Here is a 15,982-nt window from a genome sequence, read left to right as displayed (position 1 = left end):
GAGTAGAGTATAATTGCCAGGCTCTAGCAAGGAGTCCAGTTGATTACTATATGCATCCACACCCTTAGCAATTTTAAACAAAAGTACACATTAGAGGGTGAAGCAATTATCTCTTTTCTCTGTGAACAGTTACTTTAGAGGTTTTAAGGCTATTTCTTTTTTATCTCTCTCCATGGTAAACTTGTGAGAATTATCTCAATGATTGTCTCAACCTCATTTTCCACTTAGTTGTTCTGTTTTTTTTTTTATTTCGATTCTTGCTAAAGGATATTTAAAGTGATGAACACTAAAAATGCATGTGCACCATACACACACACACACACACACACACACACGATGATGAATAAAATCAAAAAGGCTGGGAAAGACAGAAGCCAATTGCAGTCTGCTTCACTTTACTGTAGTTTGTGTCAGTTTTCTTTTTTTTTTCTTCTTTAAATGTTTACTTACTTATATTTGAGAGAGGGAGAGGGAGCTCAAGCAGGAGAGGGGCAGCGGGAGGGGGACACAAAATCTGAAGCAAAGGAGCAAAGGCTCAGAGCTGTCAAAGCAGAGCCTGACGTGGGGCTCGAACTGATGAACTGTGAAATCATGGCCTGAGCCAAAGTCGGCTGCTTAACGGTCTGAGCCACCCAGGTGTCCCATAAGTTTTCTTATTCCAGAACTTAACATTAGAAAAAAGATCAGATCAATACTTTTAAATATTCTATTGACAATATTAACATATTAATGTATCAAGATATTTTCAGGCAAGTAGATAAAGTAAATATGACCTGATTCATGATTTCTAAGGTTTTCTAGGTGTTAAAATGATGTAATGTTGTTCACTCTTGTCACTTAAACAAGTAGTCTTGTCCTGAACAACAACTTTCCCTCCATACACACACAATTTGACATTATGTGGCACAGTCTCAATATAAAGGAAACATTGTATTTAGTGGCCTCCCTTAAAATCTAATTAAAATAGAAATGTTCTCTTCACTTGTGACATCAACAGGCCCTAAATCGTGTCTATGAGATGGTAAACATTCAAATGTATCCACAAAGCCAACTATTTTAGTATTTTCACACCGCGCACCCATTAAAAGATCTCATGTCAGTGACTGCTAATTCCATTAGGGGTGTTTTGTGTTGTTGTTGTTTTAAACATGAACAAAAATATTTCATTTAAGCCATTTTATTTATGGTGGAATTTCCAAAATTTCATATATCTTGAAACTATCCACAAAGTACTATTTTGTGCTTACATTAGACAGAAGCATTCCTTATAAGAAAAGATAAAAATATATACCATTAGGCAGTATCATTATGTTTTTATTTAATACAATATCACCAAAGGGTTAATAAGAAAAACAAAAGTTAAATATATTTAAAGTTTCCTGTAACTGATTTCCAGATGTTCTAATGTTTTAAAGAAAAGAAAAATAAAGATCTAACAGCAGACATAATATTTTGATAAGCAATATTTATAAAAAATATAAGTTAAGCATTGCAACAAGCTACCTTCAATGAATTGCCCCCTATCAGAAAAAATATTATTGGAACTATATCTCTAAAGCAAAGAAGGTGGTAAAGTAGAAGGAGGAGGAAAAGGAGGAGGAGAAGGATAAAGGAAATAAAGTATTAATTGCAATGGTGATTTTTTTTAGTTAAATACACTTTCTTATAAAGTGGCAAAATAATATTTACAAATTTACAACTGCGAGGAAATCTTTATATACAGTTTGTCTTGCTTTTGACCTTTTTGGGCTTCCTTCCTCCTGTATAGTAGGCCCTCCTCATAGAACTGATCTAGACTACATTTTCAGTTCATAGCACATGATAAATGAGCCTGGAACTAGAGGCCCCCGGAGTTGCAGGCTGTGAATCCGTGCCAGCAACTAGGGAGGGAGAGGCTGGGTCCTGGAGAAGCACTCCAGGTTGCTCTGAGTTGGCGATTCGGTCCACTATGCTGGATAAACAATCCAAGCTGGATAAGGTGCTTTTATCTGTGGCGTATACTAAGGATACAAGGAGAAAACCATTAAAAAAAAAATCCCAAATAGAGACACTTGTTTACATAGCCCCTTAAACTATAGGTCAGCAACTTTGACACCCAGAGGTCAGGTGGTCATAGAAAGCCTGATGGAGAAATTTGCAATAAATGAACATAGGGAGTGGAGAAGCCTCCCAGTTAAATTTCAAGCAAAAGTGCACATGTGTGTGAATCTGTTAGAGGGATTTTGGACAAAAGATAAGTATCTAATTTGCTGCACCAAAACCTCCCCATGAGAACCATCCCTTCTATGCCTTCCCCAGCACAGCCTGGAAGACCAGACTCTGCTTTGACAGGCTGAATTGTGACATTGAACTGTTTTTTTGTTTGTCTGTTTTTTTGTTTGTCTTTTAACTCATCTTAAGTCCCACTTCTTACCATTTGGTACATCAGGACAATAGATGTTGTCAAAACTGCTGCTCTTTCTGGACCAGACAGGGCTGTTACACTCGGGCTATAATGCAAAACACAAAGGAAGTTTGTTTTCAGGTCTTGGCAAAAAATGCTCTGAGCTAGAGTGAGGTTGTTCTTGAGCACCAGCTCTGCAAACTGACCACTCTCAACCACCTTCATTGCCTGGATTCAGGAGCCAAATTGTAAGGGCGCTGAGGTCAATCTCTGTGCTTGAAGAAGAGGAGAGCGGCAGCAAAGGGAAGAGGGAGGGGGTGGAATTCAGCAGCAATGTGCATTGGGTTAACCATGCAAAATGGATTGGAGTAGAAGGAAGCCACACTAATTCAGGGAGAGAACACTTTCCCAGGGCAAAAACACATTAAAACCTGGCAGCAATGGCACAAACGCCCTCTGAAAAGAATGCATCAACATCCCTTTCCAGCCAGGCCTCAGTGGAGCAGGGACTGGGGCCATGTGGGCATTTCTCTCCATTTTGTCATTTAGTCACAACCTCTGGGGCAGTGGGAACTTCAGACAATTGCCTTTAGATATTTGTGTATGGTGGGTTCTACATGTGGCATAGTTTATAAAAAAGAAACTGAGCAATGGGGAAGACAGGTTATTGATCATTTGCAACCACCCATCTCATATGACAACCCTTCCCTACAATGTTCACCTAGAACCTGGGAGGAAGTCCAACTAAAATCCTGTTCAACAGCTGTTTCCGGCATCTTTGTAAATGGGGCACCTCTCTTCTGGCTTCCCCACCCCTATCCACCAATAACCATTGAATATTTGGTGGCCTCACCTGGTTTAAAGGAGACGTAAGAAGTTTTGGAAAAGACTGGGCTGACCAGTGCTATCTCTTACCATGCCGTCAGAGCAATTGGAGGTGGGGCTGGTGGGCTCAGAGCAACTCTGACCCGGCAGGCTGTAGTAGTTCTCCACCTGCTCCCTCAGCAGCTCCTGCAGGCTCTCGATGTAGCGGATGGCATTCCTGAGGATCTCCACCTTGGGCAGCCTCTGGTTGGGGTTGGTCGTGGTGCACCTCTTAAGCGTCTCGAAAGCCTGGTTGACCTTCTTCAGGCGTCTCCTCTCGCGCATGGTGGCAGCCTTCCGCCGATCCATGGTGGTAGACTTTCTCTTGCATGCTTTGCAAGCCCACATGAGGCAGTGGCCGGCCTGGTGGTGGCCTGTTGGTGCTCGCACGTGCTCGTCCTCGTCTGAGCCTTGCAGCTCCGGTTTATGGGCCCCGAAGGCAGCCCCTCGGGGCTCAAACTCATCCCCGAACTCGCCCTCGGGGGACGGGATGCAGGAGCCATCATAGAAGTACTCGGAAGGTGAGAACTGGCAGCCATCCATCACCTCCATCCTCCGCGGTGAAGCAAGTGGTGCACCTGGACAGCAGCGAGAGAGACCGGGGAGAACCGAGAGCCTGGCGCCGAGGCGGGCCTGCAAATCCCCGGCGGAGCTCCCTGGTCGGTTTCTCTGGTAATTAACAAGGGCAAACGCCTGGCGGCCTGGGTCGGATGTGCTGGGGTTGGGGCTCTTTATATATTCTTGGGGGAGGGAGGCCGGCCCCAGTGGCCAGGCAGTATTAGCATATCCCACCACAACCCCCGCAGGGGCTGTCTGGGCAAACCTCCGCCTTTTCTCTAGAGACAATTTGCTGTTTACAGCCCCTTTTGACGCTAATGGTTTTAGTGCATTTCTGCCGGGGAGGGGGTGAGGGGGATCGCTCCCCAACCGGCTCACTCGCACTCTCTAGACTACGAAAACCAAGGGATCACTTAAACAGTGTCACTGAATTGCTCCCACATAAAAAAAAAAAAATCAATAAATAAAACTCCCCATTGTCAGCTGACCTCAAAAGCCGAGCTGCCTTCCCAAACTTGGACGTGAGGAATTACCTTATTTTTAGGTGTTTGTTTCTACATGAACTTTCATTATCTCGGGAATTTTTTCAGTGTGTGGATTGAATAACAGGTGCTAAAAACTTGAAGCGACACTTTCAATCATGGAGTGAGTCTAGATTTTTAAAAATCTGCTCTGATCAGATGGTCACTTTATAGGCTCTATGTTATTGAAGGGTGGGCAGGGAGGTTCCTTTTTTCCAGACAGGGCTCTACATGTCGGTTCATCTGAAAGGAGGTGGGCTCAGGGCCAGGTGCCCAGGAACAGTCTTCCCTTCCTTCCCCCTTCTGCACGTGTTTACTGAGCGCCTCATCCTTCCTACCAGGCCTTTGCTAGACCCTGAGCCAGCCAAAGATCCACATTGACTATACTTCTGTGATTTGTATTCGAAGAAAGTGCGTTTTGGACGGCGACCTCTCTTTCCAGGGGCACGCGTTTCCTTCCTCCTCTTTCTGCTCCGCCCTGCCATTTCGACAGACTAAACAGCCAAGCTGGGCTTTGGGGTCGCTAATTTTCTGCTTTCAGGCGTACTAACACCGTTACAGATGCATCCCAGCTGCCGGCACAGCAATCCTTCTCCGCCCGTGTAAAATTTCCAGTTCAGACCTTGAGCAACTTCATACACTTGGGCGACAAAAGCCTTCCAAAAAAGCAATCGCAGCGGGGGCTTTGGAACTTTGGTGGGTAGAAGAAGAGAGGGGAGGGCTGCCATTGAGGTGAGAATGAATCTATTTATTAATCGGCTGTTCCCATTGCCCCTCCACCCTTAACCAACTTCCAGATGCCTTGGAGTAGGGGCAGAAGGGGACGGTGCTGTTTATGTACAAGAAAAACCATCACTTAAGGTCTTAGTGGTCTTAAGTAGTCTGCAGTTTTGGACCAAGGCTTGCAGCCCCATTGAAATAGGAGGGACTGTTCTCATCTCCATGTTCAGCCATCCGGTCCAGTAAGTGTCGTGGCACCAAAGTGATGGGGAGGGGTGCTTTCTTCTATTACTTTTAAATAACATTATTTTCCTCAAGCAACCCTGGCTGGCTAATCCCATATCTTCAGGGATCAGAGAAGTGCTTTTTCTGGGTGAGATCTGCTCTCCAAAGTGAAGTCTCTGAAAAATACGGGCAGTAGAGTGACAGTCACTAAGGTTAGCTTCATGGTGCAGGGCTCTGCCCCCTTTCCCACCTTCATTCAACCATAAGACAGAGACACCACCCTCCCCCCACTCCCCCCTGAAAATCAAGGTCCCTTTCACACCAAGGGGCTGCTTAATTCGCCAGTGGAAAATCCATCTGCAACTTATTTAGCACTATCAACAAGTGTATGCCTTTGAAATGAGTCCGGGTACCAAGGGCTGTACTAGATGAAAGAGTCAAGTTCCTAAAGGACTGAAGACCATCCACACCGGTGGAAACATTGGAATGCATACACATTGCTACCTCTGAAATACCGTAGTGGGGAGATAACCTCACCCAGGAATTCTCAGCCAAGTCACAGAGGTTCTGGCCAGCAGCAATACTGGCACTTTCTTTGACTATGTGGTACCGACGTTATGTGCAGGTTTGGGCACAAATCAACTTGCACCTCAGGGTTTAAGTGGAAGATCTCCCACCTGTCAGGTGATTTCTTCACACCACGCATGTGCTTTGTCCCTAATCCCTCCGCGTGGGATGTTGGTAGCAAACACTTTATCAAGACTTTTGTCTTTGCCAAGCACTGTTCTCAACCCTTTCCTTGCGTTCATTCATTGGCTACTTTCGACGACTCTGTGGGAATTATTTGTTAGATCCATTTTTAAAAGACGCTAACGGAAGCTCAGGGGGTCGGTAGTTTGCCCCAGGGCACACAGAATTGGAACCGAACATCCAGCTCTCTAGACCTTGGGCTCCTAGAGGTGAATTTTGTTGGTTTTCTTAGGTCAATGCCGGCTCAGTGAGTGCGCTTGGAGCTCCAGAGCAGAAACTCGCAAAGGCTGGGTCCCTGACGTCTCTCCCTCAGCTCGGGGCCTGGGAAGATGCTGTCACTCAGGAGGCTCTGTCAGTAACGGTAGTTTCAGAGGTTAGGGCTGTCTTTGGTAAGGTGATCTCAAAACAAATTTACCAGAGTGCCGCGGGCGAGTGGAACTAAAGAAGCCGCGAAAACACTAGCGCCCGGCGGCTTAATGGGACTTGCTGGGGGGGGTGGGGTGGGGGGCTGCGGGGGGAGAACGGGGTCCGGGGTTGAGGACCCTTGGGAGTCAAGCGCTGAAAATAGGATCTCAAAAACCAAAGTAAAAAATGACACAAAACTTTTAAGCCGCTGTCAATGGCGAGAGGCGAAGGAGAGAGGAACCAAACCAAAAACTAAACCCCCAAAACCCGGGACAGTATAGGAAGAGGGAAGGAAGCCAGGGCCTGACAGACGGCTGGGGTCCCCCAGTTCAGGAGAGGTTCTGCTGGGACCTCGTGTAAGAGAAAATGAGAAACTGGGTGAGCCACACAGAGAAAAACAAGTTCTCGAGTGGGGAAACTGAACAAAGAACTATGAAAAAAATTTTTAAAAATCACTTAAAAAAGAGATCTTCTACTGATTGGGTGCTCTTTCTCAAAATCAGACTAGACCGACTTTTGTTCCTTATAGAAAAGAGTAAAAACACAATCTGTTTTCCACTCGTCAGTGAAGTGGATTTTTTAGGTGCAGAGGAAGATTCCATTAATTTACTACGTAACCAAGTTGTTAGAAATGACATTTCGACACTAACTACTAGGAAAACCTTACAGTTTTACAGAATGGTAAAAACCTTACAGAAGGGAAGAAAATTAAGCCATGCATGGTATTATAAATGTATGCCACCCAAGGTTCTAGTGAAGTATATAGATTATTAAATTTTTTTCCACTTGACATTCTGCAGGAAAATAAATGCATGCTTGATTTTCTTACAATTTAGATTTAGTAGGTTTTAATTGCATAGACCTTTAAGTAATCACCAATCTTTTTTTTTTAAGAACTTATTTTAGTTTAAGTATTATGGCAACAATCCTAGTGTTGATGGACAGACCCCACCAGCGAAACAATGCTCAGAGCTTCCTTTCCTAGTAAATTTTGCCTACCCTAGGAATTCTGCATTATTGAAAATTCTCCATGCTTCTCTCACTGGGAGAAACCAAATATACATCGAAAGATAAGTCCATTTCAATTCACTTCTGCCTCTGAGACCCTTAACAACTCCTGGACACCTCTAGTTGTTCTAGAGATTTGTGCTTATCATATATGACTTCACAATGTGCTAAACAATTTCAAACTGCTATTAGCTCTGGGAACCAGGCACACCTAAGTAAACACATTAGTACCTGCCAAAGCTGCTGGAAGAATTTGTGGAGAAGACAGCTGAGGAAGACATTGGCCTCTGCTTGAATTCGAAGACTCCCAGGAGAGATCAAAGGCCCACCGGAGGGACTTTGAGCAGTCTTGAGAGTAGAGAAAGGAGCCAGTTCCTGCAGCATTATCTCTGTTTCAGCAGCACATGGCATAGCCATTCTATCTCACAGGCCGACTCTGAACTAGGCTTGCCAAAAATCTCTTTTTCAGAACAAAACCTCTAGGACTGAGGGTCATCTTTTGTTGGAGAATGTCTTGATGGCTTGGCTCTTTGAGGAAGCATCATTTATTCCTAGTTTACTAATGCATTAGATTAGGAAATGAGATATTTCAAAGTTTAAAGATGAATATTTTTAAAATATTTTTTCCCAGACAGGGTGTTCTGGGAGGAGAATTTTGAGATAAATGATTATATATATAAATATATAAATGGTGTATGTATATATATATGGTGTGTATATATATACATATATATATATATATATATATATATATATATATATATATATATGTATATATATGGTGCTAAGAGAAAAGCACCAATGGAGAAATTATAACTTTGAGTCAAAAATGTCTCAGTAAGGAGAGAGTTCACTTGAGTAACCCATGACTTTTCTGTGGCCTCAATGGTAGTTGAGAACACTGACTTTCAGCACCATGCTCCCGTCCCCCATACGTCTGAAGGGCTCTGAAAAAAATATATATGCAAATGAGTCCATTAGACATAAGTGAATTTCAACTATGTTCAGGGCTGGAGTTCAATGATCCAGGTGTGATGATTAAAGTTAGTTTGAAAAAGCGGACATTTGGCCTTTTGTAAATTATTTCTCGGGTAATATAAAAAAGAAAATCACTCATTTTAAAAATATTTGATAACTTTATGCCTACCTCTGGAAAGAGGCTGTGTTTAAATCCCCAATTGCTTATCTTTACCAAGTTATTATATCTTGATTTTCTGCTTCCATGGCCCTGTTTGTTTTGGCTTTGGCCTTAGTAAAGATTATCATCATTAATATCAAATGAAAACACTTTAATTGCAAACACACCAAGGATTTCATTGGAAAGCCTAATATGTCAGCTATAGCAGTAGAGGTCACATGAAGTCTTTGGGAAATATTTGCTCTATTTAACGAAAAGACCTCTATAGGCAAAACTTATTCCAAACAATTTCTCAAGTTACCTAGCTAGGAGAGATAGAGAAGATTGGGTTTGCAAAGACTAAATAAAATCCATCAGCAAATAAAGTCCATGAATTGATAAAAAGCATTCTGCTGCTAAACAGTTTATAACACAGATCTTATTATAACTATATGTGCAGTCATAAAGTAAATTAGTGCACCTGGTCATTTATGATATTTGCTTTCAGTTGTGGCATGAATCTGTAGCACATATACATACCTATATTTTAGACACATCTTTATTATATTTTATATATAATGTGATGTGTATATACATAGTATGTCTATATATGTATGTATATATGTATGTGTCTATATGTGTATGTACACACACATATATACATATGTATACATATATACATACACATATAGACACACACTTGAAGGAAAAATCTATATTGATTCCCAGGAAGAAAAAATCATAGATACATAATAAGCATGGCTAATGGACATACTAACCACCAAGATATATTCATATTCATACATGTTCTGATTGGATAATTTGAAATACTTTACCGCTTACCTCTAATTCAATTACTGCCCTAATTTGGGGTTCACTAGCTAATCACTCTTGAGAAAGAATGTTTGGAAAACAATTGTTAAAGAGAACCAATTATTCTAGACCATAAATGTTCTTTCTCATTTTCCAAGGCTTTTCTTTCAGGGTGCAGGGGGATTGAGAAATCAGGCTGGAAGCCCCTGATAGGTTCTGGCTCCAAACCCTGGCTCTACACTTAAAATACAAGAACATCTCTGTTCCAAAGAATCCTTTTCTCAAAAGAAATAACAGTTTGTCTCCCACAAGTAGTTGTAGGATTATGAGTCAATATGTAAAATACTAACGATGAGTCATTCATATTGCTGATTTCAGTGTTATTAATACTTTCCCCAAATAGCGCCTGCAAGGCAGGAAACAGTAACTGAAGGAACTGTGGCTTTCGATGGAAGAGAAGCCTCCTGATGGTCAATTTAGATTTACTAATGAAAAATAAAGAGGGCCGACGTTTAGTATTTATTTGGTGCTCTGCTTTGGCTAAGCAAGCCCTTGATTGTGTGTCACCTCAGTGAAATCTTCACACCCGCAGTTAGGCACTATTATTGTTGTCACGATTATTTTATAAATGAGAAAACGAGAAGAAAGGGGCTGGGATAGCCCAAGGCTACACGGTAGCAGCCTGGATTGAATCTAGGTAGTCAGTGCCCACAGAGACTCAGCCGTTTGCATCCAGGAACACTCCCACCTGCTTTTCCCAAACCTCTGGGAGAGATTATATATCGGTGTCAGTTTCCTCTATGAACCTTCCTGCACTTTACACGTATTCTAGGAGAAACTAAAATTATCCAGGTGCTCAGAAGACAGAGTAACCATGACTTGGAGAGGCCCTTGGAGCCAGAAAAGGGGCAAGATACCGCTCCATGCCTGCAGGGGGCGCTGTCTGTGGCGGTATCTGGAACTTCTGTGGTGTGCAACAGGAATGTCCAGACTGTAGTTAGGAAGCAAGGTTGGGTTGGGAAATATTGAATAGGATTTGATTTTCGCATTTGTAAATTTAGGCTAGCTGTAGGGAAAAAGAGGGAAGAAGTTAACGGTGGAGATGGGTGTTGGAGGGAGGTGGCATTTACAGAATGCAAGAAGTAGCAATTCCAAAGAAACGGCTTGGCCCTCTCCTCGGCTTCACTTCCCACTGTGATTCTTGGTGGTCGTTTCTTCCTGAAGTTACAGGATAAACAAACCTGGCACACGTTGTAAAATCCCGGCAGTGAGGAGCTCCTGGGGCTTCAAGACTCTCTGGGGCTTTGCTATTTGGTCCAGCTAAGAGGTTTCATGTGTGTTGTTGTTGTCTTTTGCCCTCAACCATTTAACCCTTCCCTCTCTTGGAGCAACCTGTCCTTCAGAGAGGCCTCCCCCACCTCAAGAGACAGATTGTTCCCTTCTTTTATCTTTCTATTTGCAAAACAAACTCGAGCCACACGGGGCCTCGAGGATATATTCCAGTCTTCTAACCACCAGTCTGGTTCAAGAAAACTAGGGAGGCTGGGAGGCCTGTGCCAGGCGTGGGTACCCCGGATGCACTTTTCTCCATGAAGGGCGGGGCCTGGAAAGTCAAGGAGGGACAGTAATTTGGACTAAATTAGCTAACGATCTTTTGAGGCAAATCAGAGTTTTTGTGTGGCTATTTCTTGCAACAGTGAGATTTTACTGGATTGAAAATTCAGCAATTAACTTTGGGTAAGTTAATCTCCCCCAGATCTCCACATATAGGACAGTTAAAACATGGGGGGGAAATGCTGATAAAAGGAAAAAGGGCCAATTCCTTCTGGATATTCTTCACTTTTAACCACAAGTGTTGGTCTATATGAGATAGAAAGGTGAACAGTTTAATTCAGACATAGGAAAACAATCTATTTTCCTTCCTTTAAATCAGCTTTTAAGAAAACATCCAAATAAATGGGGTGGTGTGGCGTCTAAATTAAAATAGGGCTTATCTTTATTTATGTGCACATAGTCCCAAACATACTTTTCAGTTCAATCAAATTAGGACCAACTTTGTTCAGAAAGAAACTCATTTTTTAATATTACGATATCAGGATCCTCGCACATTTTTATATGCAATCCGTCACTCCACATTTAAAATATTACTTCTTGGGTTTACATAAAAAATGAAAGTACTAAGATTATTTACAAAAATACATTCAGTACCACTAACATTTAGATGCAACGTTCCCACTTTGCTTCGGACAGGAATGAACTTCTTTTGAACATGGCACAAAAGGATCGCCGTAATAAAAGTAATATGTTGCACAACTAACCAAACAAAAGCAAAGTAAGGCTGCTAGACCTAAGCCACTCGCGGTTCCAAAAGTAAAAGCCCAAAGCCGGAGGCTTTTTCATGTGAGCGTGCACGACAGTTTCTGAGAAGTTTCTCTGTGAACATGTCTCCTTCCCTTTCATAAACTCGTGGGTCTGAGTTCCTAAATATTAATGTAATGTGACCCCGTCTAAAGGATCAGGCGAAGGAGGGAGGGTGGGATCTTGCCGCTGCGTGGAGAGCATCCCAAACTCCGGCTCCCAGTTACTTCTCCACCACCTCTTCCACGCAGGGGAGTTTGCGTTCCTCTGAGGAAATGCTGTCCACGATGGAAGAAAGGCATCGAAGGCTACTCGAGGCTGACGAGTCCATGCTTGCCCCTCCTGAGCGCAGAAAAAGAGAAACACAAGCATAGCACCCAAGGAGTGAAAGACGAGGCAGCCCCGGGCGCGGCGCGAGGCCGCGCGGGCAGTGCGGGAGGACCCGGTGGCCGCGCGCTAGGAGCTCGCCCCTTGCAGGGTGCGTCCCCGCCCCGCCGAGGCTCAGAGCCCTTTCTACCCTTTCACCCCAGCCCCCCTCCCGGCGTGTTCTCCGGCACAGCCCAGCGCCCTTCTTTTACTTTACCTTCCTTGGCGGTTATCACGAGCCCCCTGGAATGATCCGAAACACTTGGCCACTGGGAGCTGCAGGTGCGCAGGAAATCCGCACCCTCCAGCTGGAGAAAAACCAAGGCCGCAGAAGATTAGGAAAGAAACGTCGGTTCCGGGGAGGGAGTGGGGGAGCGTGGTGGGGGTGTCTCCCCTGCTTCCTCGGGCCCGGTACGAATTTCCTGCCTGTGGCAGGGCACCCCGAGTGGACGGGTCACTGGGGGTTCATTCGAGAGGGAGCGGGAGGGGCGGGCGAGGAACGGGAACTGGAACGGAGACCCAGCAGCTGGAGGTTAAGGCCCCAAGGAAAGCGTCTAATCAGCTTTTGCGTTCCCCTGCCCCGGCAGCAGCTGGGCTTACATTCTCTTGCTTGGGTCTGTAGCTGAAGGGGTCCACCCCTAGCTCCTGCATTTTCTCCTGCTGATCCAGCTGATGGAGCAGATCCTGCAGCCGCTCTATGTAGCTGATGGCGCTCCGAAGAATCTCCACCTTGGGCAGCCTCTGGTTGGGGTTGGCCACAGTCCGCCGCTTCAGTGCCTCGAAGGCCTCGTTGATTTTCTTTAGCCGCCTCCTCTCGCGCAGGGTGGCAGCTTTCCGCCGGTCAGTGGGGGCAGATTTTCTTTTGCACGTCTTGCAAGCCCAGATCAGACATTGGCCGGGGCAGTGGGGAGGCTGCAGGCCTGGGGGCGCCAGGACATGTTCCTCTCCGCTGCTGTCGCTCCCAGCTTCCGGGGGCATTTGGTCCTGGCAGGGGGACAAAGTACCATCACTCCCTGGGTACAAAGGAGAGCCCTCTGCCACTTCTAATGGCTGCAAGGTAACATTTTCCCCGTCCAAGTAGAAGAAATAGGAGCCAGTTTCAAAAAGGTCCATCATCATGTTCTCCTCCTTGGCCTCTGACTCGGTCTGAACTGGGTGATGGGCTCAAAAACCCAGAGGAACCACCCAGATGGCATTTAATTAGTGCGGTGACATAAGTCGCCCCAGCTTTATATATAGTAGCTCCTGAAACTCAATCCAACTTTTAGCTGTCAGGGAGCATCAGTCTACCAATGTGATTCCAGCCAGCGCTCTCTAGAATATCTAGTTTGAAAGAAAACTGAGAAGTGTCACCTCCAGGACGATGTGACAATATGTATGCAGAACAGGTTAAAACAAAATACTAGGAGAGAATCCTACAATTTAAATAAAGCATTGAATGGTTCCATTTAAGATAGTTTAGATGCTAACCTGTTTACAGGACAACTTCAAAACAACTGGGGATTAACACCGCTCCATTCCCCTCCCCCAGGCTCATCTGAATTCTAAGTATAGACCCATGATGAAAGATTTCAAAGGCAATAGCCATTGCTCCAAAATAGCCTGGTTAGTATTTGCAGAGTGGTTCAGCTCTTTTCTCTGTCCTGCCTGTCAAAAAGATGCCATTCCTGTGATTAAAACTATTACAGTCCTTCAAAGGTTATACATGACTTTCAGGCTTCAGCCTCAATAGCAGCAGGTAAATCTCTTTCCTCTCTTTTACTAAGGCTGTAAGATGATTTGGGAGCTGGAGGGGTGGCTGGAGGGTGCTCAGATTCCTTCCTTGGCTATCTTTTTTTGGGGAATTCTGAATTCTGTACCCCTCCATGGTGGAGTAGCGGTACCCATGAGGTAAGGGGTGGGGCATAGGGGTGGGGTTGCAATACATATAATCACTTCTCTTTGAAAACAGTTTTAGTGGAAACAAGACTCACACTATAGCTACTTTGTATTTCAGAATTCTATGTGGCCCCCTCCACTCCAAGGTGCCTCCTTATGGCTCCTGTTCTGCACACTGTGCTCATAGCTTGTTAGTTTACATTCTTGATATACATTGACTCCAAAATAGGATTGGGATGAGAGAGCACCAAATCCTAACCACTAGACCACGAGGGAGCGTCAGGATTCAGATGAGAAAGGTGGTGACCAAGGTACAAGCAAGGAAGTAAAACATTTTAATTGCAGCTTGCCATGGTCCAATGCACACAAGTATGGTGGTTGAGAAAGCAGTACAATATAAGGATGATATACATGGGTTCTAGATTGGAAAGAAAGCCCTTCAAGTCCTAGCTAAGTTAATTTCTGTTTATGTGTACATAGACAAGTACTAGCTCTTGGTTTCCTCAAGATAGCAGTGGTTGTCTTACAGATTTTTGTTGAGGACTGACTCAAATGATATCATGCATGTGAAGCACATAGCCTTCTATTAGTTGCTTGATGAGCCTTAGCATTTAAAGCATAAGGCTGTGTACAGGGCTAAGACCATTTTTTATGAAGGCAATAAAGCAGAGCTATTGCAGAGGGTTTTTTTCCCCCCTCTGTTATTATTGCATTCTTTTCTTTTTCTTTCTCTTTCCTTTCCTTTTTCCCTCCCAGAGCTCTGGTAGGACACCCTTCACCTATAAATGGCCTTTGGGATGACAGTCGACCTTGGTTTTGGCCTTTCTAGTCAGTGCCTGAAAAAGTAGATGGAAACATAAGGTCTTCTTATTTTACCCCCAAGCAGGGATAATTATAGGCTATGTTCACTATGACTTCATTCTGTAAATGAAAAGAGTGAAGACAGTACAAGTGATCAATGGTCAGACAATGTAGGAACAAGCTACATTTTTAGTCAAGTCGCTTATTCCAGAAGATAATTCTTCATAGTCTCTTCCTGTTGAGTAATAGGCTTGGGGTGTTCCGTTCTGACACTTTTGACTGTTTTTATGTTTTGTTATTATGCAGCTGAATAATTTCCTATCAAGTTTTAGAACCATTTTTAGGATTTTGGAAAGGTAAGAAACCCAGGGAAGAATAAGAAGAAGCCATTATTTTTGTGTGTGACATTTTCTCCTATTTCTAGCAGGGCTGGTTGCTAACATCAGCAGTTAAGATAGCAGATTGGAGGCTCTAACAGGTCAGGGTATAGTCTAACATCCATTATGGAAAATAATCCTCTACTCTTAACCACACTGTATGATGCATCTAATGTGAAGACAATTTGAAAAGTCATATTTAACCAGTAAAAGTATTTAACATTATTGCTAAGATTATTAAGATAACAATAACTAAAATTTATTTATTCAACATTTTTGGGGTACCTACTAACTGCCAGATAGTGTCCTGGGGTAAGCATAAAACAGTAAAAAATGATTCCTTTTCTCATGGAGTTTGAATCTAGAAGGGTGAGTGAAATTGACCAAGATAAAAAAATGTGAGAAATAGCCCCCAAATTGGGGTGCACAAGCCTTATGTTATAGTCATTTTAGCTTGGGAATTCTTAGTCAACTCCTACAGCTCAAATTCTCAGTTTTTTTATCCATAAAATTGATAGAGTGACAAAAGACATCATACTCTCAAAGGTAGTGATGAAGTTTTTAAAATTGTGCAATCCCTTAAAAATGTCACATATTCTATAAAAGTACTTTCATTAATGGAATTAGATACAGGCAAAAAATGAGATAAAAACAATAGCAAATGTAAGGAATTTTGTTGCCTGGATAACGGAAGTGACGTTAAGGTGGCACCATTCACTATTAGTCACTATTGATTTTAATCGGTATCAGATAGATGTGGGGGAGTCTGCACATCATGAATCTACCAAAGAATGTGAAAGGGTGCACTTTCCTTTTTATCTTTCCCTCATTCAAGTGT

General features: G+C 43.4%; 2 protein-coding genes across 2 annotated transcripts; both read right to left on the bottom strand.

Annotated features, from left to right (window-relative positions):
• Positions 1–1,031: 1,031 nt before the first annotated feature.
• Positions 1,032–4,217, bottom strand: MYF5 (myogenic factor 5). The gene is made up of 3 exons (XM_015063677.3): positions 3,299–4,217; positions 2,414–2,489; positions 1,032–2,000 (listed from the first exon to the last, which is right to left on the bottom strand). The coding sequence occupies exons 1-3, from the start codon at positions 3,797–3,799 to the stop codon at positions 1,810–1,812; spliced, it is 768 nt and encodes a 255-aa protein (XP_014919163.2). The 5' UTR covers positions 3,800–4,217; the 3' UTR covers positions 1,032–1,809.
• Positions 4,218–11,338: 7,121 nt separating this feature from the next.
• MYF6 (myogenic factor 6) lies at positions 11,339–13,302 on the bottom strand. Its single transcript, XM_015063676.3, has 3 exons — positions 12,689–13,302; positions 12,306–12,396; positions 11,339–12,064 (listed from the first exon to the last, which is right to left on the bottom strand). Exons 1-3 carry the CDS (start codon positions 13,205–13,207, stop codon positions 11,946–11,948), a joined length of 729 nt encoding a protein of 242 aa, XP_014919162.2. The 5' UTR covers positions 13,208–13,302; the 3' UTR covers positions 11,339–11,945.
• Between the last annotated feature and the right edge of the window lie 2,680 nt (positions 13,303–15,982).

This window comes from Acinonyx jubatus, chromosome B4, assembly GCF_027475565.1.
Source record: "Acinonyx jubatus isolate Ajub_Pintada_27869175 chromosome B4, VMU_Ajub_asm_v1.0, whole genome shotgun sequence".
In the NCBI taxonomy this organism is placed as follows: Eukaryota; Metazoa; Chordata; class Mammalia; order Carnivora; family Felidae; genus Acinonyx; species Acinonyx jubatus.
Note: the sequence above shows the minus strand (reverse complement) of the source record. Positions and strands in the feature narration are given on the sequence as shown.